Source organism: Lytechinus pictus, chromosome 2 (assembly GCF_037042905.1).
Source record: "Lytechinus pictus isolate F3 Inbred chromosome 2, Lp3.0, whole genome shotgun sequence".
Classification (NCBI taxonomy): Eukaryota; Metazoa; Echinodermata; class Echinoidea; order Temnopleuroida; family Toxopneustidae; genus Lytechinus; species Lytechinus pictus.
Window position 1 is genome coordinate 34,483,444 of NC_087246.1, and position 22,182 is coordinate 34,505,625.

Here is a 22,182-nt window from a genome sequence, read left to right on the forward strand (position 1 = left end):
TAGATAACACAACAAATAACAAAATAACAAAGTATAAATACAGATAATCAAATGAGAAAAAAATGAATAAATGAGAGGGAAACACTCACAAAATAAATACAAAGTTATCAAAAATATATAGTTTGATAAAGGACAAAACAACCCGTCCTCAATATCAACCCTTCCCCACCCCCCCCCCCCCCAGAAAAAGAGAAGAAAAAAAGGGGAGAATGCCCTGAGAAGATGGATGGGTGCTGCTGTACGTAGATAGAACACATGCCTCAAGCAAACTGGATTCAATGATGTGTATAAAAGGAGAAAAAATATATAAAATTACCTGGAAAGAATATAATGCACAAAAAATATGATTGATGCCGTAAACAAATAACCGGTAGGAAGGCGGATAAGCGGACAGGAGATGAGAAAATAGAGGAGAGGATATACACAATAATGAGCACATCTGAGAAGGACTTGTGTCAGATTTTTTTTTTTGAAATAAAAAAAAGATAATAATTATTTTATGTTTTAATTGTAGTTTAAAGTAATAATGATGACTTGACAGAGATGATGAATTAAACTTAATTTGGGAGTATATTATAAGGTTTTAATAGAGATAATTTGAATTTAGTCTTAAAAGAGTTCAAAGATTTTGCATTTGTTATATCATTATGAAGTGAGTTCCATAACTTCGGTCCATCATATATAAATGTGTTCTGAGCCCGCAAAGTTCTTAAAAGTGGTAAATGAAATTCACCCAATCGCCTTGTTGGATAGTTGTGAATGGATTGATTTTTTGGAAACATTGAATTAAATACATTTGGGAGGTTGTTGTTGTTATAGTTATACATAAACTGACCGAGATTAAATTGATTAAAGTGATATACTGTACGTACAAATATGACCGACTTGTTTCGAGTTTTGTTTTACCGCATTCAGGTCATGGTTCTTTATGATTTTTTTTGTTCCAGAGAGAGTTTTAATACTCAGTCCACTTCAACATATGCAAAATGGAGACAATTACTGTATTCTTGTTCTACTGCAAATGCCAATTATTGTTTGGTCAGCCATACTATGAAAAAACTGTACATTTCAGATCAAACTTGCCAGTTAAAGGACAAGTCCACCTCAACAAAAAGCTGACTTGAATAGATAAAGAAAAATCAAACAAACATAACTCTGAAAATTTCATCAAAATCGGATGTAAAATAAGAAAATTATAACATTTTTAAGTTTCACTTAATTTTTCAAAACAGTTATATGCACATCTTAGTCAGTATGCAAATGAGGGGACCGATGACATCATTCACTCACTATTTCTTTTGTATTTTATTTTATGAAATATGAAATATTTTGATTTTCTCGTCATTGTCTGTGAAACAAAGTTTCATTCCTCCCTGAACACATGTAATTCCATTATTCTCACATTTTGTGGTTCGAGCAAAGGGGTACTAATTGTCGAATTCGTAAAAATTGAAATATTGTATTATTCAAACAATAAAAAACACAATAAATAGTGAGTGAGTGACATCATCAACTCTCTCATTTGCAAATCACTGAGTTGAGTATAGAACTGTTTTGTGAAAAATAAGCAAAACTTTAAAATGTCATAACTTTCCTATTTTACGTCCGATTTTGATGAAATTTTCAGCATTATTCATGTTTGATTTTTCTCTATTTATTAAAATCAATTTTTTCTTTGCCATATTACTGTCATGTGAACAAAGGAAGCAACTCTGTGGAACAAGTTTATGAGGAAATGAGTAAAATTGTCATTGTCATTTTACATGTGGAAATATAGAATTTCTTGTTTTTTTAAAAGAAACTTGGGGCCATGTGACTTCAATTAAACTGGCATCATGAAGAGCTTACATAATTAACCAAAATCAAGGGGGATGGTCAATTTTGAAGGATAAAAAGTTGCTACCCTCCCAGTAGGAACACTCAAGAAGACATCGTGGCCTCGGAGGAAACTTTTTAATTCGAGAGAACTTTGTTCTGTTGGATCTTCAAAGTCGTTGTTCCCAACTGTTTGGACATAGGCCTATGCAGGATGGAATCTCTGATAGAATGACGTTAATTTTCCGTCGCCATCACACCATATAGAAAAAACGAAGATAAGTGTTCAAGACCTGTATGCACACTATAGCTGATTTGGTAAACAAGCAAGAAACTGAATTTGGAAACCGCGCGTAGTATACAATACACAATACAACCAGGGAGTCTCCCTGATACAACAGCACGATACAGTACACAAATCTATGGCTTATGTTGTGCTGCTTTGTGCGATCCGATTGATTATGTAATCCATATACGATAGTCTACGCTTATAAACCCTATTGTAGGTATCAGGGGAAACATACACGATACGATTCATTTCTGATGTTTTTGTGTGTTTAATTTGATTTCTTTTATCAATTATTTATAACAAAAAGTCCTTTCTTAGGTAATTGATATTCATTTTATCGGTAGATCACACCATATTTCTCAACCGAGTAATCTTCCCTGCTGTTAACAAAGACTAGCGGCTGAACGGGAGGCGTGTCCACTTTTAACGACTTTCCCTCAAAACTCTGAGGGAGTGACGTCACCGCAGAGCAACTGGTCTAGACGATTTTTCCTCGGAGTACAGGTTCTCGGTTTTGCGCGCACACTCGGCTGGGCGTACGCACGGAATAGAACGTATACATCGCGGTGCAAATAGATTCGTTTAAAATCGTCTAGAACTAGACTAGTATGATACTAGCATGGATCCCAGAGGTCAAGGTCACAGTGACATGTTTTCATCTTTCCCTTCTGAATTCTTTGAACATGATGATTAACTACAGTGTAATTTAACCTAGGCTCATATAATTTGGTGTGTATGATGGATCCCAGGAAGCCTATTGATTTTGAGGTCCAAAGGTCATGCAAGCTGACATATTTTCATCTCACCCTTCTGAAGTCTTTTTAAACGCTATAACTTCAGTTTAACTTTTAATAACCTAGGCGCATATAATTTGTTGTGTATGATACTAGCATGGATCCCATGAAGCCTATTCATTTTGAGGTCAAAGGTCAAGGTCACAGTGAAAAGTGTTTTCATCTTACCTTTCTGAAGTCCTTGTAAACGCAATAACTTTAGTTTAACTTAACCTTTAGAGGTCATATAACATGGTGTGTATGATATTAGCATGGATCACAGGAATTAAGCCTATTGATTTTGAGGTCAAAAGGTCAAAAGTCAAGGTCACAGTGACATGCTTTCATCTTACCCTTCTAAAGTCCTTGTAAATGCAATAACTTCAGTTTAACTTAACCTAGGCTCTTATAATTTGGTGTGTATGATGCTAGGAAATAGGAATTCTATCGATTTTGACGTCAGAAGGTCAAAGGTGAAGTCGCCACCTTCCACTTTTCTTGCTTGACCAATAACTCCATTTTCGGCATTACAGGGCGTGTGTATTATGTGCTCGCCTTATCGACACTCTTGTCAAGATCTGTTGTTCTAACTAATTCAATGTAGGATATAAAACAAATGCCTTTATTCTGAAAGTATATAGAGGGAATTATTTGTCCGAGGTTGGACTGGCATTACTATTTTCCCTCAAGCCCGAGGAAAAAATGGTAATGCCAGTCCAACCTCGGATGAATAATTCCCGCTATACTTAATCAAAGCCTGGTATATTTGTATCCTGTCCATCTCTATCTGGAACATCCTGAGGATTGTTTCGCAAAGGCAGTTTGTAAAATTAAGAATGAATTTACAAATGACTGGTATTTGTTTTTGTACTTCCATATTTACAAAAGAAGTACTGAATTTCCTAATCAAAGTTTGACAAAGAAGAAACTTTCAATTCAGATGCTTGTTAATGACACAGATTTTGATGTACCAACATCATTTGAAATTTAGCTGATGTAAATTAAAGAAATATTTAAATCAAAATTGTTGTACTCGACAGCGTCCTGCTACACTTTGTTTTTGATATGTCACTTTTACTGCCCTAACAGGGGACATTGTAAGCTGCCAGCAGCTAAAGTATTACGTCAGTACTACAGCAGACCTTACTTTCTACCCGGGATGGTGGAGGCTGATCCCAAAAACTTCATTATAGTAGGAGGAAGAAAAGACGAAGAGATAGCATCAGAATATAGGGTAAGTAGGCAGGTTTACATGTTATCTAAATTTATATGAACCAATATTTTCTCAAAGATATGCTTTTATGAAAACAAACTTATTGTTCACCCCGTTATTAAAGGGGTGGACTTCCCCTTTAATAAAGCTGAAGATGAGACACAGAGTTTAAGAAAATGAACTGTCCAAAAATGATATTTTTAAGAATTTACCAGAGCTTCATTAAACATTCATTAAATTCCATATCTTATTTTATCATACATTTCATTCCCCAAACCTACTTCATTTATTACTATAGGAAATATAAGCTACTATTACCTCTATGCCGTCCTTCATTGCAATAACAGTCTTAATAAAGTATAATTCCTATTTCATTTACTTTTTGAAAGTTTGCATCACCTGGTTGGCATTAATGTCTTGATGTGCAAGCTTTTCCTGCTTTACTCCTTGTCAATTAAAGGAGAATGAAACTCTTGGAGCAAGTTAGCTTTTGTGAAAGCAGAAAAATCAAAGAATAAGATCAACAAAAGTTTGAGTAAAATAGGACTAGCAATAGAAGAGTTATGAGCATTTGAATGTTGAGATCACTAATGCTATGGAGATCCTCTCATTGGCAATGCGACCAAGATCTATGATGTCACAGATGAACAACTCTCCCCTTTTGGACACTGAAAATATACCCCAAAACATCTCTTTTTGCTCATTTCTAATCATATGACAAACGATTCATCAATGATATAATGTTGTGAAACCTCTGTACTTGTCCTCTCATAAAGAGGACACCTCACCTTGTGATAGACTCTATAAAAGTGAGAATATAAGTGAAATAAGATCATCACAGATCTTGGTCGCATTGCCAATGGGAGGATCTACATGGCATTAGTGATCTCAATATTCAAATGCTCATAACTTTCTTATTATTCATTCAATCTTCCTCAAACTTTCAACAATATGTTTCTTTGATTTTTCTCTTTGATATGGATTCAGCTGGTTTCAAGGGTTTCGTTCTCCTTTAAAGAATAAATTGAAACCGTCATCATGTGTGTGTGTTTGTGTGTTTTTAACAGAGATTTGACCCAGCTAACATGGAGGTGACCTGGGTCAGTCAGGTCAAAGGTCAGTTTAAATTTAAACTGTTGCCAGCTGACGTCTGTGAAGAGACATGCAACGTCTTGGAAGGAACTTTGAAAGAAGGAGAGACATGTAAGTCAAAACAGACTGGAAAAGGGATACAAAATGGTCATTAGGCTGGTGGTATCTGTATTTCAAAGGGAAGTTAGCACCCTGGAAAGTCCCATTTCTGTCCTTTACCCTGTGACACACAAATTGACAAAAATAAGCTTGGAGCAAAAAAGGAAACTTTGTTTGCTCAGTCATATTTGTATAGTTTTGAGAATAATTATTGATAAATTTCTTTCCATGATTGCCTGCTGTGGCGGTAGTATAGTTAACAAAATGTGCAAGTCTGATTGTCCGCAAAACAATGTGATGGAAATCAACAGGAAGTCAATGAAACATTATTTAAGTAAATTATTAAAATGCAAGCATGATTTTCTTTTTATAAAGTTCAATTTTCATTATTGAAGCATCTCATTACAAGTTTCAACCTCCCTTTCTTTCAAAACAAAACGTTGAAATTACCATCAGATCGTGATTGTTTACATATGTTACCCAATTGCTCCACACTCCTTGACACGATATTGTGGAAAATTGATTTGCAGTGTTATGCAGTCGCCCCAAAACAAAAACAAAACCATTTTTCATCATTGAAGAAGCATTCTTATAAATCTACATTCTTTAGGCTATGTAATCTTATCTATGTAATCTTAAAAATCTATATTCCTTAGGCTAAGCATCCCACCAACAAAGAAATGTTAATCAGCCAGTTGTTTGATATTTTTTTTAAAGTTAAGAAAACTTATAACTAACTTATATTTTTTTGCATTCCAATGAATATTTTCTTTCAGTGGTGTACTGCAATGAGCTATGGTATCTGCAATATTCAGCTTCATCGATAGGAGAATCATTGGCCATCAGTAGCGGAGGGGCATGGAGTGATTAATAGTACAACTCGCTACACCATTCCGTAATATTAGAGCAATAAACATAAAACACATTGGAAGTATGTAGAAGTAGGTTACGAGGATTTAATTTGTATCGTGTACTGATACATTTGCAAAGCTTATGAAGGACACTAACATGAATGTCTCATTTGGTATTATAACAAATGTTAAAACAATGAAAATGTAGGGACAGTGATTTTCTGTGTACACTGAAGTCACTGTTCCTAAAAAAATTAACATGTATATCATGGAGTTTAACTTATTTTAGTAACAAATTGTAAAGCAAAAAAGTCAAATTTGACTGCCTGTGGAAGTACTGTTATTTTTTCACTTAGATTTTTCAAAAATCTATTTGAGTGTGAAACATTTTTTTATTACTTTTGTCTAATTCAGTACTGATATTGTTTTGTAAGTTATGAGTCTTGGTTAGTTTGAAATCAAAGTGGTATCATGAGTATTACTAATCTCATCAAATCTTTCACAAATGAATGATGTGCAAGATCATTGATATCAATTAAATACACAATGAGGTACCTAAGATATTGCACTTTTCAGTACTTCATACGCAATATAAGGAAAATGAAGAACTATTGTGGAAGGCTCGATATTGTGAGTCAGGAAAAAAAGTTTAAGTCTCTTTTAAGTTTTGGTAAAACATCCGAAATCCTTAAAGTGCGTATTACTGTTCTGGTTCCTTATTACATTATATGAAGGTGCTATTCCTTAACTGTTGTGGTGTGGATGATATGATATGTTTTAGTAGTTGTATTTCATGAGTTTACATGAATATTTATTTTAAATCAAGATAAAGGTATCTGCATATTTGTAATATATATATTATATATATATATATATATATATATATATATATATTTACCACTTTCCAAGTATGGAATGGGCTGAAAATTTCAGGATACAATCTTCTGGTAGCTCCATGTTATCCAATAACTAAATTTGTGAGAAGTGTTCAAAGGTCTTTTTTAAAGTGAAATAAAACAGTACCAAGAGAGCATGTTAGATATACAAGAAAAACGTAATTAGATCAATGGCTGAAAAAAGGTTCACTGACCACTACAAGGCTAATAATTTTAAAGATAATAAACCCAAGTTCTGGCCATGTGATTAGATTATTGTGGAAGAATATCTCAAAGTAATTTATAATTAGTTATATTACGTCAAAGAATGAGTGTCTGCTATGAGATTTAAAAATCAATTCTAGGTTTGCTGAGAGTTTCATTAACTGCAAAAGGAGAAGCAGGTATGGGACTACACATTCCAAATTTTTAATCCTGACCAGTCGGGGGGTGGTCTCCCAGCCAGCCACCCTTCCCCAACGCTTCACATGATAAGTCAAAATCATATAAATATTTTTGCACAGTATTTATTACTATTTTCTTTCTAGTCTCATGCAAATTTTGAGGTCAAATTTACAAAAAATGGAATCTGAAGTTATGCGACCTTTTGTTAGTGCATGTGCGACCTAAAAGTGCGCAAGACCATGATTTCATGTACAAATACTGTATCTTGCCAAAATTGATAAATGTATCATTATTTTTACTTCTTTCACTTTCTGTCAAACAAGAAATACATAAGAAATTTGCGATAAAATCTATAGCAAATTCATTTTATTTTATTTTTCATAGTACATTTACTAGATTTTCACAGATCGCTACTGAGGATCTAGAGCAACAATTACCATATTTGGACCATTATTTCTTGATTAAGAGTAGATTTCTGAATTTATGTATAAAATTGGCAAAGCACTTTTGTTTACTATCCCATAGGCGCCATGTTTGGCAATTTTTAGGCGTGATCCCATGGCCGTCAAAAGGGTCTGGGAGAACTCCTCCCCTGTATTATATCCCAAAAATACCCCGGGGGCATATTCTGAATAAAAGGGTATGTGAAGAGCAACCCTTTTCAGTGAACCTTTATAGTTAAAGAAAATATGTCTTTTTTTCTTAAACTAGAGAACTCACAATGATTGGATTTCCCCGTAAAAATTATTTATGAATTATACAACTAATGAAAAAAAAATCTGATTATTCATTCCTTAGTTTATGTGGCAAGCTATGTTTGTATAAGGTATGGTCCTACCTGGGCGATAAATGGCCTGAGCCTGAGGTCTCAGGAATATTTTTTATTATGTTTACAAATTCTTTGAAAGTTTACTGTATTTTGTGGTTTGTTTGGTTTTGCAGCACTGCTAATTGAATAAATGTTTACTTATGTTTAAATTTCATCAACATCACTTATAGTTACCTTTGGTGGCAGGCAAGCTAGTACTATATTTACCATAATTTATGTATTTGAGATTGTAAAAATTATTTTTATATATTTTTATCAAGATCATATCATCAACATTTTATACATTTAAAGCTATTCGGTATATTGATATTTTAATTTATCCCTTGTCATGGCCTTCTCTTTCTCTCTCCCTCCCAGTCTGACTGTATCTCTGACTCTTGTTCTCTTCTACATTTTTATATTATTTTTATCAAGATCATATCATTAACATTATATACATTTAAAGCTATATATCGATATAGTTTATCCCTTGGCATGGCCTCTTTCTCTCCCTCCCTCTCAGTCTGACTGTATCTCTGTCTGACTCTCTTGTTCCTACATTTTTATATTATTTATATCAAGATCATATCATTAAAATTTATACATTTAAAGCTATATATTGATATTATAGTTTTTCCCTTGTCATGGTCTCTCTCTCTCTCTCCCTCCCAGTCTGATTCTCTCGTCCTCTCCTTCCTTCTCTAGTACCCCTCCCATTCTATACTTAAGCTACATTGTTAACAACAATAAACACTCCCTCTTTTTACAAAATTGTTCTCCTCTAGTCATAAATAAACTTGTGTGCATAAAATGCAATTGATCCATAAAATCAAGGGAGAGTGAGGATGTAATGAAGGGATTATTTCACTTATTAAAAAAATCACAAGGGTAATGGTGGGGGGGGGGTAATTTTTTTTGCCAGATTCTGTTTGAAGTGAATGAGTAACTGCATCAATGTTTATCATCCCACCTTTACTGATGCTTCAGTGTGCTCAATATAAAATCCATGAATTTTAATCAAAGAAAATCAAAATCAGTGTTCTTAATGTAAAATCCAACCAAATTAAATTTGATATCTTCATATCAAATTTAATTGTATTTTCACATCTTTTATGACGAGAAGAGGTTGTAACCATGTCATGGTTGATAGTGCACATTTAAAAAATAAAACACAAAAAAGTTATTGACTGTTATTTGGACAAACATTATCCGTGTGACTTGAAAATTACAAATTTGCATTTTATACATACTCACCCATGCATGACTAGATGAACCAATCAGATTTCACAAGGAAGTTTAGTCACTTATGCCATTATATTTTGCTAAACAAAATAAGTGAGTGAACCCCACTAGAAAATAAACATAGCGTACATGTTCTGCCATGTTTTAGGTATTTAATTGTGAATATTACATTCAATAAAGTTTGTTTCTCTGGGCTTGCCAAACATTCAACTGTTCTCTCCATTCAACACCCGGCATGAAGGAGTTCATTTCTGGTGGGGTTCACTAACTTTTTAGCACCACAGTATATCAAAATTTGATACTCTGAAAAGAGAATTAAATCATGTTTTGTTTTGTTTTATTTATCATGAGAGATGTATGTGAAAATGCTCTATTCGAGTATCTCTAATGTGATAACTGATTATGCAATTCTGAATGTGCATTCGCACAATTAAGTTCTATTTCATTGATCTCATTTGTTGTACTACGTTGTAAAATCTGCAACTCGGCTATGTGGCCATGAAGTGTCTTTCATCAATAAACTATTCAAAATAAATAATGTTGTTCTTTTCCTTTTATTATCAAACATGAATTAAAAAAAAAAACATGACAGGTAGAATTCATAAGAACATGAAAGTTTTAATAATACAGTGCTTATTCAAAAGAACAGGTAATCCAAATCCGGAAGATTAACATTCAGATGATATCTGACACCACACATGACTTGAGATTTATTGATATTGAAGACAACCGGTGTAAATTTTGGAATTCCAAGTTCTAGCAAGTAATGCTGAGATGAAACTTCTGCTAGTGCCTTTTTAAGCCAAGAGATTTCTTTAACACTGGACAAGTCATGTCCAGTGTTAAAAAAAATCACTCATGGATATTTGAATAGCTATGTTGTTACCAATATTAATATACCGTAATACAACACCTGACTGACTGATCAGTTTTCATTAACTTTCCCTATTAGTCTTCAAGATTAATTAATTCAGTCATGCATTGATGGCATGGATAAGCTATCAATATATAAAGACGAGTTGTTCGGAATACTCCCACCCCAAAATTTTATGAGAACGACTTGAAATCTAAAGACATGCAATATTTTCAAAATTTGAGAGGGCTGTTACCATGGGTACACACAGTGAATAGCCACGAGTGTGATGGTACAAGAGTTTGCATGGGGTGAAAGAAAGATGCTCTATTCCACGAGGCATAGCCGAGTTGAATAGAGTGCCTCTTTCTTTAACCGACTGCAAAATATTGTACCACTGCAAGAATAATATTCGCTTTGTGTGTTGTACAACTTGTATCCATGTAAAATGAGAAAAGAATAGTTGAAAGCCAAAATCCAGCGCACATATCTGCAGCAGCAATGCGAATTTAGTCAGTGGACCACATGCGTATTGCACCTGCATTTATTTACTAAGCGCAATGAAATAAATCGTATTGTGATGTTACCTATTAAAGAAGGAGTGAACTGTGTGTGGTCTCTCATTGACTGTGTTATAAATACAGTCTTAAAATATACGTTTTCAGATCTCTACTAATACTACAGAGAATAAATTGACCTGTATTTGTATAGAGAAACTAAAATGTTTTGAGATGAAAAGTAATTGTTTTACTACTTGGTAACAATCATTACGGTACAAAGGTATTGAGTAGTTAATTAGCATGTTATCATTCAAGTGGGTCTATATTACTAGACTACACTAGCATTATGGGTCTGAGGACTCACGATGGCGCTATTGGTTTGTATCTGCTTTAAGTCGTGCAATGGTACAGTTTGGATGGTACGTGTGCAAACAGTACGAGTGTTGCACATTCGGCCTCCCATTAGCTTGCGTACAATAAGCTAAGTAGGCAATGTACAATAACAATTCAATAACCTTGTAATATGGATTACCTATATGTTTGATAAACAATGTATACAATGATATAAGTAATATTGCAATAAGGCTGACAGCATGGTTGTAATGTGTACATGTAAAATGAGTAAAAATGGGTAAAATCAATGTATTGCGGTATATTCCGTTGCACGTTACGTTTACTTACGCTGCTTTGGGTTAAAACGGGGATATGTTCTCATGTTGCATTGTAATATATTCTTAAACACATTGAAATGCAATGCAAGAGAACATATACCTGTATCTCAAAGACTGATAATTCTGCTTGCCGAAAAAAAATATATATAAATGAGACTTGTTAAACAGCTTTCTCTCTTTGGCATTTTTCTCAAACTTTTTAAAAGCACCACATGAAAAAACAACGGAATATCTCCTCCAACACAATCTTCACATCTTTGCAATTGTGCTGCATAACGCTGTGCTATAAATATATTGCCATATCCAGCAATACAAGACAGTATTTAAGGTAGCACCTGCTACCAGCTTGTTTAACTCTAAAGGCCCGTATTCTGAAGTCAGGTTTAATTTAAACTCTGGTTTTAAGTTGTGGTTTAACTATGGAAAGCCAGTTGTTACATAAATCTCTAACAGTAGAGGTTCAATGTATCAGCTCACTTGACTCCAAAAACACTATTAACTGCCTGGGAAGGATAAGTATGACAGTTGCCTTCACCATTAAAGAATTAGTAAAGAGCACAGTCAACGTGAGAAGCATTCACTGTAAACAAAATTTGGAAACGTTTGGCTTCCCATAATTTTAGCACAGAGTTAGACCATGGTCTAAGTTAAACCCGAGTTCTGAATACGGGCCATTGTGTCACTGTCATGTGTACAAGCAGCAGCAGCACAACTTCCATTTGGGCGATTCCATGATAGAAAAATCAGCCATTTTCACAACATTTTTCAACTTGCTGTCCAAACAAATGAGAAACTTCAATTTGTGTTTTGGTAATAATAGATTACTATACTGGGTAGTCATGTAAAAAATGACAACCAACTTATTATGTCATCGATGGGTGAATTAGAGGTGAAAATTTTGCGTGTCGTACGGGGCATTTCCGAGTTCCGTACCACACACAACATCTTCACCTATAATTTTTTGTTGGTTATCAGTTTTCACATGACTACCCACTATAACTTCATCATTGACAAAAAAGGAAACTGTATTGCTCAAGCATTCAGCTAAGAGACTAGAAATTGTGGTCGAAATGTCCTGTACAACACTATGGAATTGCCCGTTTTTTGAAATAAGAACAAGTTCAATTTCAAGTGAGATATCATGCTTGAAAATCGATGCAAGCACCAGAAAAAGGAGCTTTGCGCTTTGTTAGAAAATGATTAGTTTTTTTGTGAATATGATCTTCTTTTTGTATACATTTGTTCTGAATAAGGCACTTTGCAACTACTTCAGCCTCCCAATACAACATCATTACAAGTCAAATTCATGATCGCCAAGTGTACAACTGAAAATAAAATATATGAATGCCCCTTTCACACATAAACGTAGCGCTACATCAAACCAAAACCTACATGTAGATAGTTTTGAAATAACACTGGATTTTTTTAAGAATGCAGTACTTAAATGAAAGCATATCAAAGGCATGATGATTCATATTCTTTGTCCTAGAAATGGTCACAAGTTCTGTGACCATCTCATTTATCATGATCTTTTATGGAATATCCATCATTTTGGAATCATGAATCTACAAAGCATCCAATTTCTCTCAGTCTATCTGTTATCCCCTCTTGTTTGTATCTCTCCCAATGCTTTATGTCAATCTTGGCTAATTGATTGTCATCTTTGGGTACAGTATATCAATGTCCATAACCTTTGCCCTCCAAACACACCATGGTAGGCTGCTTTTGTAGGCTGCAATTGTCTCTTGGCCTTTTAGTCTCTGCATTGTTAGTCTACTTTAAAAAAGATTGGCATCGTAGGATGGAGTTAACCAGTTTCCATATGCTGTGCCCTCCAAATGTATTTTGAAAAGCTTCATTGCTTGCAGATATATGTCTGTTTCTCTCTGCCTTATCGTACTCTACTTGGCAAACTGGTTGACATCCTTTGGTGCAGTAAACCAGTGTCCATAACCTTTTCCCTCCAAATGCATTTTGAAAAGTCGCTTAGCTTGCTGATAACATGCACACAAATCCTGAGAAAGAGAGAGAAAAAAAAAGATTTACAATATCAATACCTAAAATATCAGCATACGGTTGGATTGCTCTACATGTATTTCCGCAACCACAAAAACACAATATCACATTATCAAGATTTACATAATAAAAATACAATAACACGGTTGGATGACCTATTTCAGAGCTGTTTCTTCAACAGTTATGTTCTTAGATTGGGATTAAATAGTTATTTTATGTAGAATGTATCTAAAGAAAGACTCTTTTAATTATAAAAACATTTAGTCAGTAATTATGAAAATCACATCGCATATGAGCATTTAGATATACCTTTGGATTTCCAGGAATTTAATACGATTTCAGCCAATGTTTGGCACCTTGGTAGGGTCCAAACTTTCATAGCAGTTGTCATTGTAATTATGATATCGCCCTTCCCTTTCATGACATTGCAGCAAATTACATGCTGTACAACATACAATTTGAGCAGTCTAGCACATATATCAACTGCAATGCAAGCAAGCCGAGTAACCTCACGAACATTGCTTTGTAGTACGTCGTACTCAAACCTTTGGTGACGGTTTGAGGAAAATCCATTAAAGATTAAGTTTATACTCAAATTTAACTTTTTGATTTGTGACATCACATACGAGCAGATACCCCATGTGTTATGCACTATAATATGCATAAATTTCAATTTTTAAAGGTTCATGATGACTCAAGTTCTTTTTTTCTTTAAGGAGCGGGTGTGAAATGATTTGTCTGTTGATATACTAAAGATACAATAAAACCCATTTTCAATTTTTTGAGAAAATGACATTCAATTTTTAAATCACGATACATGTGAAGCTGTTCACACATCACGAATGAAAAAAAAAATCAAAATTCTAGTATTTTTAAATCTTTGATGGATTTTCCTCAAACCCTCACCAATACTTTTTCTTATTTTTCTGTTATTTTTTACATTAAACTTTTTGTCAGGGTGATCGAACTTCCCCATTAATACCTGAGCGAAAATAAATAGAATGACTCTACATGAAAAGTAAAGTAAATTTACCTTTGCCTCTTGGTAGGTGGATGCGGATATCAAATCGTCTCTCTTGGCAAGGGTGGCAGTGCTGCGGAATCGGAAGTAAAATGCTGCTTTACACAGCCGACTGGCTGCATGGGGACCACTCTTGAATGGAGATCTGAACATCAAGAGAACAAGAGACCAAGAACTGAAGATAATGGCACTTTATAATTTGTACGAAAGTAGAAAAAATAAGAAAAACTGAAGAGTGAAATTTTGAAAGAATCAGACAAGGATCAGACAAGTGTTGAAATTAGCAGTTTGAAAAAAATGAGATCGAGAGGGCTGTGTAATTCTCAAATTGGCAAATTGGTACTTCAGGGTTCCCAGCTTTTCAAGAAAACAAAATTCCCTGATTTTCCCTGATGAAGTTTAAAAATTCCCTGATAATTATTTAAGCCTTTCCCCAGTTTCGCATGTTTTCTAAGTTGTTGCAGTGAATTACATGTATTTTCAGTATAAAAACAATAATGTAAAACTAATAGCGCTGTTACACAGGCATGTTATGGCCTCCCTTCTCCCCATCCAGCCACCCACCATACCCCATAATCACCATAACCAGTCATTCAATGGATGTTGTTTTGATATGCAACAAAATATAAGAGTCTGACTGATTCCCTGATTTTTCCCTCATTTAAGGCATTTTTCCCTGATTTGAGGTATTTTCTATCAGATTTCCTGATTTTTCCTGACTGGAATAAAGTAAAATAATTTTCCCTGATGTGCTGGGAACCCTGTACTTAGTGACACACTCTTGGGTGCAAATTACTTTGATTCCCACGAGTAAAAGTTGACATCATCTAATTATAGATTAAGATCATTATATTTACAAGTATCTGAATGCAGAACTGACAATTTTTCAACATTTGATTAGGGTTACAGGAAAAATTCACTCCCACTTCAAATAATGCCTCTAGCAACCAGGTATGGTGGGCAGAGGGCATAAAATGGGCAGGGGGAGGGGGTATCTCATTCAGCGCAAATCAAGAAAGGTCACCAATATTGTGTCACCGTAACACAAAGCTTAGCAATCATAGTAGAAATTTTTTTTTCCACGATTGATTGCATTGACTACAATGTACAATTGATCGTGAAAATATAGGTTTACTGACGGATGGTCTATTATCACTTGGTCTAATCATCAGATGGGCTAACAACATTCGGGCTAAACCCACTTAGTCCAATTCTCTTTTGGACTAATGACCACTTGGTCTAATAGCCAATTAGTCTAATGACCACTTGGTCTAATATCCACTTGGTCTAATGGCCACTTGGTCTAATAGCCAATTGGTCTAATGACCACTTGGTCTAATAGCCACTTGGTCTAATGCCCAGTTGAGCTAATCGTCGCTTGGTCTAATTTTCATTTGGTTTAATTGCCATTTCGTCTAATGTATTTTATTGTCACTTGGTCTAATTGCATTTGGTCTAATACCAGTTCGTCTAATAGTTGGTTGGTCTAATACTAGTTGGTCTAATATCAGTTGGTCTAATCCTCACTTGGTCTATTATTCATTTGGTCTAATGTGCAGTTGGTCTAATGTGCAGTTGGTCTAATTTCCATTTCGGCTAATTTCCACTTGGTCTAATTTCCACTTCGGCTAATTTCCACTTGGTCTAATTTCCAGATAGTCTAACATTTATTTCGTCTACATGCCATTTGGTCTAATTTGTAAAGTCTGCATGGTGACTTCTTTTCAATTTTCTGGTGAAATTTTTAAAGTTACTTTCCGCGCGCCGGCTTCGAATCTTCACACGCGCGCCCCTCGATATTGTACAGTTAGAGTGACATATATTTTGTCCCCAACTGAATTTTGAAAATATAGGGATTTTCGAAAGCCTGTGGGGACGAAAAAAATTATTTGGGGATTAAACAAACTTTGGGGATTTTTTTGTCTGTTTCAGGGGATTTTTGAAGGTTTTGGTGAAAACAACAAAATTTGCTATTTTTCTGTAAAATAATGCTAATATAGAGGTGAAAAAATATGTTTATTCATTCACCTCTATGTATACGATCTACTGTAGATAGTTAACGCTGGCTTAACCCAATCATGGTTCCCAACTTTTCAAGAAAACAAAAATCCCTGATATCTCTGATGAAGTTTAAAAATTCCTTGATAATTATTTAAACCCATTCCCAGTTTCTCATGTTTTCTAAGTTGTTGCAGTGAATTACATGTATTATTATTATTTTAGTTATGCATGTATAATTAATGTACCAGTAGGCCTATACTTGTATTGTAGTAGAAGAGGCTACACTAAAAAAAAACACCATAACATGTCATTCAATGAATGCTGTTTTAATATACAACAAAATATAACAGAGTCTCACTGACTATCATGCTTTCGACTTTTGGGCCGATCAAAATTCCCTGATTTTGCCCTCATTTGAGAAATTTTCCCCAGATTTGAGGCAATCCCTGACTGGAAAAACGTTTTTAAAAATCCCTGATTTCCTTGATTTCCCTGATGGGGTGGGAACCTTGCCAATCCATTTTAAGGAAGAGGCGAACAAGTAGAACAAAAACAGAATGAGAAGATATATAAGATGAATGACTACTGTGGTGATAACTGATAAAGGTCTGCAAGCGTAGACTACATGTATACTATGTTATTACACGTCAGAATGATGTGGCTGCTACCAAGATGGTCGCAGTGATGTTGTCGCAGCTAACCCAATAGACCTGTATAGTGTTATCAAACTATATCTAACTGGTCTGTTATTTGCCTCCAAACTTACTATTGAAATAACTAAACAAATATTCATAACAAAATTGCATGATCTAATGGCCTTGTAAGTTTTGGAATCCCCCAAACTGCATAACTAGGCCATCAAGTTGAAGTATCGTCCGTAATGGTGCAGAACAATGATTTAAAAGAGGCATAAACATGTTTACCAGATACGTATCCACACAATCAATTACATTATATTTTCGTTCCTTTCTTCATAATAATTTTATTCTGATGAAACCCTGCCATTCGACCATTATAAGCTACAAGGTCCCCAACTTATTGTTCTGTATATGTGCATGCGGGGATGTAATGATTATGAGTATGATATAATTTTTATCATCATCTTATAATCGATATACAGGCCTAATTATGAGAATTATTTTATTAGAATAATTAATTTGATGAGCGACTATCTTGTCATCGATAGTCCTTCACGGTGAGGTTTTGCGCCCACCAGCTCTACCCCTCCGGATCCTGGCGATATGTATTAACGGATGCATGGTATTTATCCATTACGTACCATATTAGATAATTCTAGATAAAATGAATAATAATGATGCTATATTTAATAGAATAAATGGACATTAGACCAAGTGTGAATTAGACCAAATGGAAATTAGACCAAGTGACGATTAGCCCAACTGGTCATTAGACCATTTGGCTATTAGACCAAGTGGTCATTAGACCAAGTGGATATTAGACCAAGTGGAAATTAGACTAAATGGAAATTAGACCAAGTGGAAATTAGACCAAACGGTCATTAGACCATGTGGCAATAAGCCAAAGTGATAATTAGACCAAGTGGAAATTAGCCAAAGTGGAAATTAGACCAAGTGGTGTTAGACCAACTGAAAATTAGACTAAATGATTTTAGCCCAACTGCTCATTAGACCAATTGGATATTAGACCAAGTGGGAATTAGACAAATTGGATATTAGACCAAGTGGAAATTAGCCCAACTGGTTATTAGCCCAAATGGAAATTAGACGAATTGGATATTAGACCAAGTGGGAATTAGACGAATTGGCTATTAGACGAACTGGTTGTAGACGAAATGAGTTAAGACTATGTGAAGTTAGACGAACTGATAATAGTCCATGTGGTATTAGACCATCCAATAATTCACCAAAATATAGGGTACAATTAATCACTAACATTTGTGCTATGGAACGCCAGTCATCTACAGATTTTTACATCACTTAAACTTAAAGTACACAATTTTTCTTTTTTACAAAAATATTCTTCAGGTCTTCATCATTACACTAAATAATATTCCTTTTTTATAGCCTGTAGGGTCATATGAAGCTCCTGTTTTGAGTTACCAAATCACTAATCACAATCTCTGTTATCATAGGGCAGTTGAAGCATCAATTTGTGATGTTTATTCTTACGTCTGATGTGCTCGTCCTTTACCGCAGTCCAAGACTTCGTACATGCTGTCCCCGTTGGAAAAGTTCACGCTGATTCCTGGCTGGAGGCCATTTTGGATTTTAACAGGTTGTGACACCTGAGCAAGAAGAGGTTGGTGGCGTTCAAAGCCTGAAGGAAGCGTTCCGGCGAGGCTGTCATCCACTCGGCCCCACATCGCCCTCGTTAGGTGATCGTGGTCATACATGCTTCCTGTATACAAAATAATAATAATAGGCAGTTATCTAGCATCATCATGCAAGAAATAGATTATTTTGAAGCGGAACCCCACCCCAAGATCAAGCTGCCATTTTCAGCAATCAGTGCTTTCGAAGGAATTGACAATGCCGGGTATTCATTCACCCAACCTGGGTTGAGTGCAGCACAATGTGGAGATATTTCTTGAAGGAATTGAACATCACGGCTGATATTCAAAACCATGACCCTCTGTTTGAAGGGCAAGAGTCAGGAGTCTCAGTACCACTTGATCATCATCATCATCCCCAACTAGACAATTCCTTCTCAGGAGAGGAGGGGGAGGGGGGTTCTCAGGCCTTCATGTTAGTTAGTCATCCAGGTTTTAAATCCAGTTAAGTCCCCGACCACAGGATTTGCTGGATTCACCTCTCACTCACTGAAATCACCCTCAACCTGTCTGTTTGGTGCATCCTCCTTCCTCAACCCGACCCTCCTCCTCTTCTCCACCATTTCTTTAATTATTTGTAACACCAAACAATACGAGAGAGAGAGAGAGAGTCTGGGGAAGATGAAAATGGAATGAATTCTTGTCACTGCCCTTCATTTGTGACTACCAAGCTGAAAACCCACATTAGGTCATCAGGCACAGGTGTGTGTCATTAGCCAAAATATGGATTTGGGCTTCAACAATCAAAATTTGGAACAGTCATCAATCTGAAAGAATATATCTTCATTTACCTTCTGTCAAAGTATAAAGTCATGAAACGCAACAAACTGGATTTTTTTTTTAATGGTATAGTGAACACTGTTTCTCCATTTTCATTGAATCTATTCTAGAAATTCTTCTACATCAATTACTTTCATATATCATTTATAAATAAAAATTCAAAGATCTGCTTTTTCATGGTATATCAATATATCAATAACTATTTTTTTTGACACACTGTGGGTTGTGATTGAGTAGAGCAGGCAAATATCATCATTAGCTGTGAACTGGCGACACAAAAACAATGTAAACAACACTATTTTTCCATTCCACTTGGCAAACCTCTAACTTCTCAAGGAATCTTCAATTTCTAAAACATAAACTGTATATTACATTTTTTTTTAATCATGAGATGAGATGGGGGGACTATTACCTACCAAGGGTGATTGATTCCAAGTAGATAGGATGGATAAAGTGACTCAGTAAGGCACCCTGAACACCAAGCACATTCCATCTCAACAACTTGTCACTGGCTGACATGAAATGTATTGCACCCTAGTAAACACAAATAACAAAGGGGAAAAAATCACAAATGTCACCAAGTTACAAATAAAAAAAACAATGGTAATCTTCCACATTATAAAATCGGTATTCAATCCTATTTCTTATTTAATTTAAGTTCAAGTGTCTTTAATTATAATTTTATATTCATAATGAAACAAAAAAGAAAAAGAGGGGCATTGACAGTACCACCTCACTCACTGCATTTTTATGATGCATGCATAGGATCGTTTCACCAAAACAATGCAAAAAGTTAAATATGTGTTAATTTCATCTTTCATCTGATTTTTGATATTTCTAGTGTTTTACTTTCAAATTTCATTTTTATTAAATTGAATCACACGGTATTTGCTGGAGTACATCTTTAAAAGCATGAACGAGACAAATAATAAAAGACCCTTCATCACAACTTACCTCTCTCCCAATTCCATCTAATCCTATGTGAGAATCTGAAAGAAAATCATAAGGAAAGTATGGTTGCATGCATATGGAATCAAATTGTTGTGTCGGTGCAGGAAAGCCCCTAGCACCACACTTCCGCGCACCTCACCGGTGCAGAAACGCCCTTACGAAATGCACTTATGCGCGCCAAGTATAAAAGCGTTTCTGCTCGCATGCAATAAGTGTAAGTGAGGTGTTATAAAGGACGTTCCTGCAACGACACAACAAAATAGTAAAGGTATCATGCAAACATGATTTTTCCATAGATTCTTTTTTAGGGTAATATTCAAAGAAGGATTTCTGGAAGAACACAGAGCCCACACTATGGCATTTCAAATTCCTTTTTTTATGGCATTTGTAATGACAGATAGCTTGATGAAACTGCCACACGAGTGTCAAATATTATACAAGTGAGTGCTATACAACAACCGATTATGAGCCATTCTGTAATTACAATTTGTGCTCGAGAAGATGAAGGTGTTTCCTTCATTAAAGTTGAATATAGCAGATTGGTATACCAGAGGGGTGTTTCACATAGACTTAGATTCGCAATTAAATGCCTAGTTGCCTGCGATATAAAAAGTATGATTGCATTGGTAAGATCATCCTAAGAGGATGCGCACTACTGCCTATTCATCAGTAAGATTGCGCATTGCATATCATGTACGCATTGGCACTTAAATGTACGCATCGGCACTCAAGTGTGACTCTAAGTCATACTTTTTTTTCTTTGTGAAACACCCCCCAGGAAACTTACATATCTTCTTTTAAAACGATGGGAAAAAAAGGAAATATAATCTACAAAAAAGACATTTAAGAGCTAATTACGAAATAGCTTGATTTTTTTAAATCATTTAACACAAATTCCAACTGTAGAAACGGTACATGTGTAAATTTTCTAAGCAATGACACATCCATGTGCTAACTCTTCTCATCTGTGCTGACAAAATTCTGCACACTAGTCCTCTATTTTCAACCTAAATTTCATTTATAGAACAGTGTTTGGTAGAGGCTATAGCTTACTACATATGGAGATAATATGGTAGCTATTAACCCTGAATTTAACAAAGACTTTTAAGACTTTATATCAATGGCATGCTCACTATTACTACCCACATTCAACTTCATTTCATATCATCCCTGTTTAGTTACTTACTGACAGAACATAGAGCTCCTCCTTCATCCAGCATTGGGTCATTGCTCGGCCTAAAATACAAAAACATCATATCAAAGAATATAAAGCCCATCACAAACGTCAGATTAAATTTTCCTGTTTTACTTGCTTAATTCATCTCTCAATTTATTCTGTTCATATCATATTCAGGTTGGAGAACCCCTGTAGACATAACTATTGTTGATTATGTAAAGCAGTCAATTAAAATTCGAGGCTGTAAAAATGAAATGCTGCGATGTATTGTCTGTGCATGGATGTGTGCATGCCCTCTTGGAGTAATATGAACTGAATGAATGATTCATGAGTTGAGTGAAAGATTTTTTCAGCACTAGCACCAAAATCAGGGACATATCACATCTTTCTCTCGTTTCGTGACTGATCGTTTATCGGTTTTGGAGGTGGAAGTGCTTGC

The 22,182-nt window shown here is 35.0% G+C and overlaps 2 protein-coding genes across 3 annotated transcripts in view; one reads left to right on the plus strand and one right to left on the minus strand.

Annotated features, from left to right (window-relative positions):
- Window positions 1-3,923: 3,923 nt before the first annotated feature.
- LOC129272519 (uncharacterized) lies at window positions 3,924-6,720 on the plus strand. The gene is made up of 3 exons (XM_054909654.2): window positions 3,924-4,111; window positions 5,158-5,293; window positions 6,058-6,720. The coding sequence occupies exons 1-3, from the start codon at window positions 4,037-4,039 to the stop codon at window positions 6,150-6,152; spliced, it is 306 nt and encodes a 101-aa protein (XP_054765629.2). The 5' UTR covers window positions 3,924-4,036; the 3' UTR covers window positions 6,153-6,720.
- Window positions 6,721-10,002: 3,282 nt separating this feature from the next.
- The window catches only part of LOC129254355 (adenosine deaminase domain-containing protein 1-like), a 32,221-nt gene continuing 20,041 nt past the window's right edge, over window positions 10,003-22,182 (minus strand). For both annotated transcript variants that reach the window (XM_064115544.1, XM_064115545.1), the window contains exons 9-14: window positions 21,753-21,802; window positions 20,570-20,604; window positions 20,032-20,149; window positions 18,675-18,903; window positions 14,536-14,668; window positions 10,003-13,501 (exon numbers count right to left, since the gene is read on the minus strand). In XM_064115544.1, the coding sequence (XP_063971614.1) occupies window positions 13,388-13,501; window positions 14,536-14,668; window positions 18,675-18,903; window positions 20,032-20,149; window positions 20,570-20,604; window positions 21,753-21,802 (679 nt within the window). In that variant the 3' untranslated portion in view covers window positions 10,003-13,387. The remainder of the gene's footprint in view (window positions 13,502-14,535; window positions 14,669-18,674; window positions 18,904-20,031; window positions 20,150-20,569; window positions 20,605-21,752; window positions 21,803-22,182) is intronic.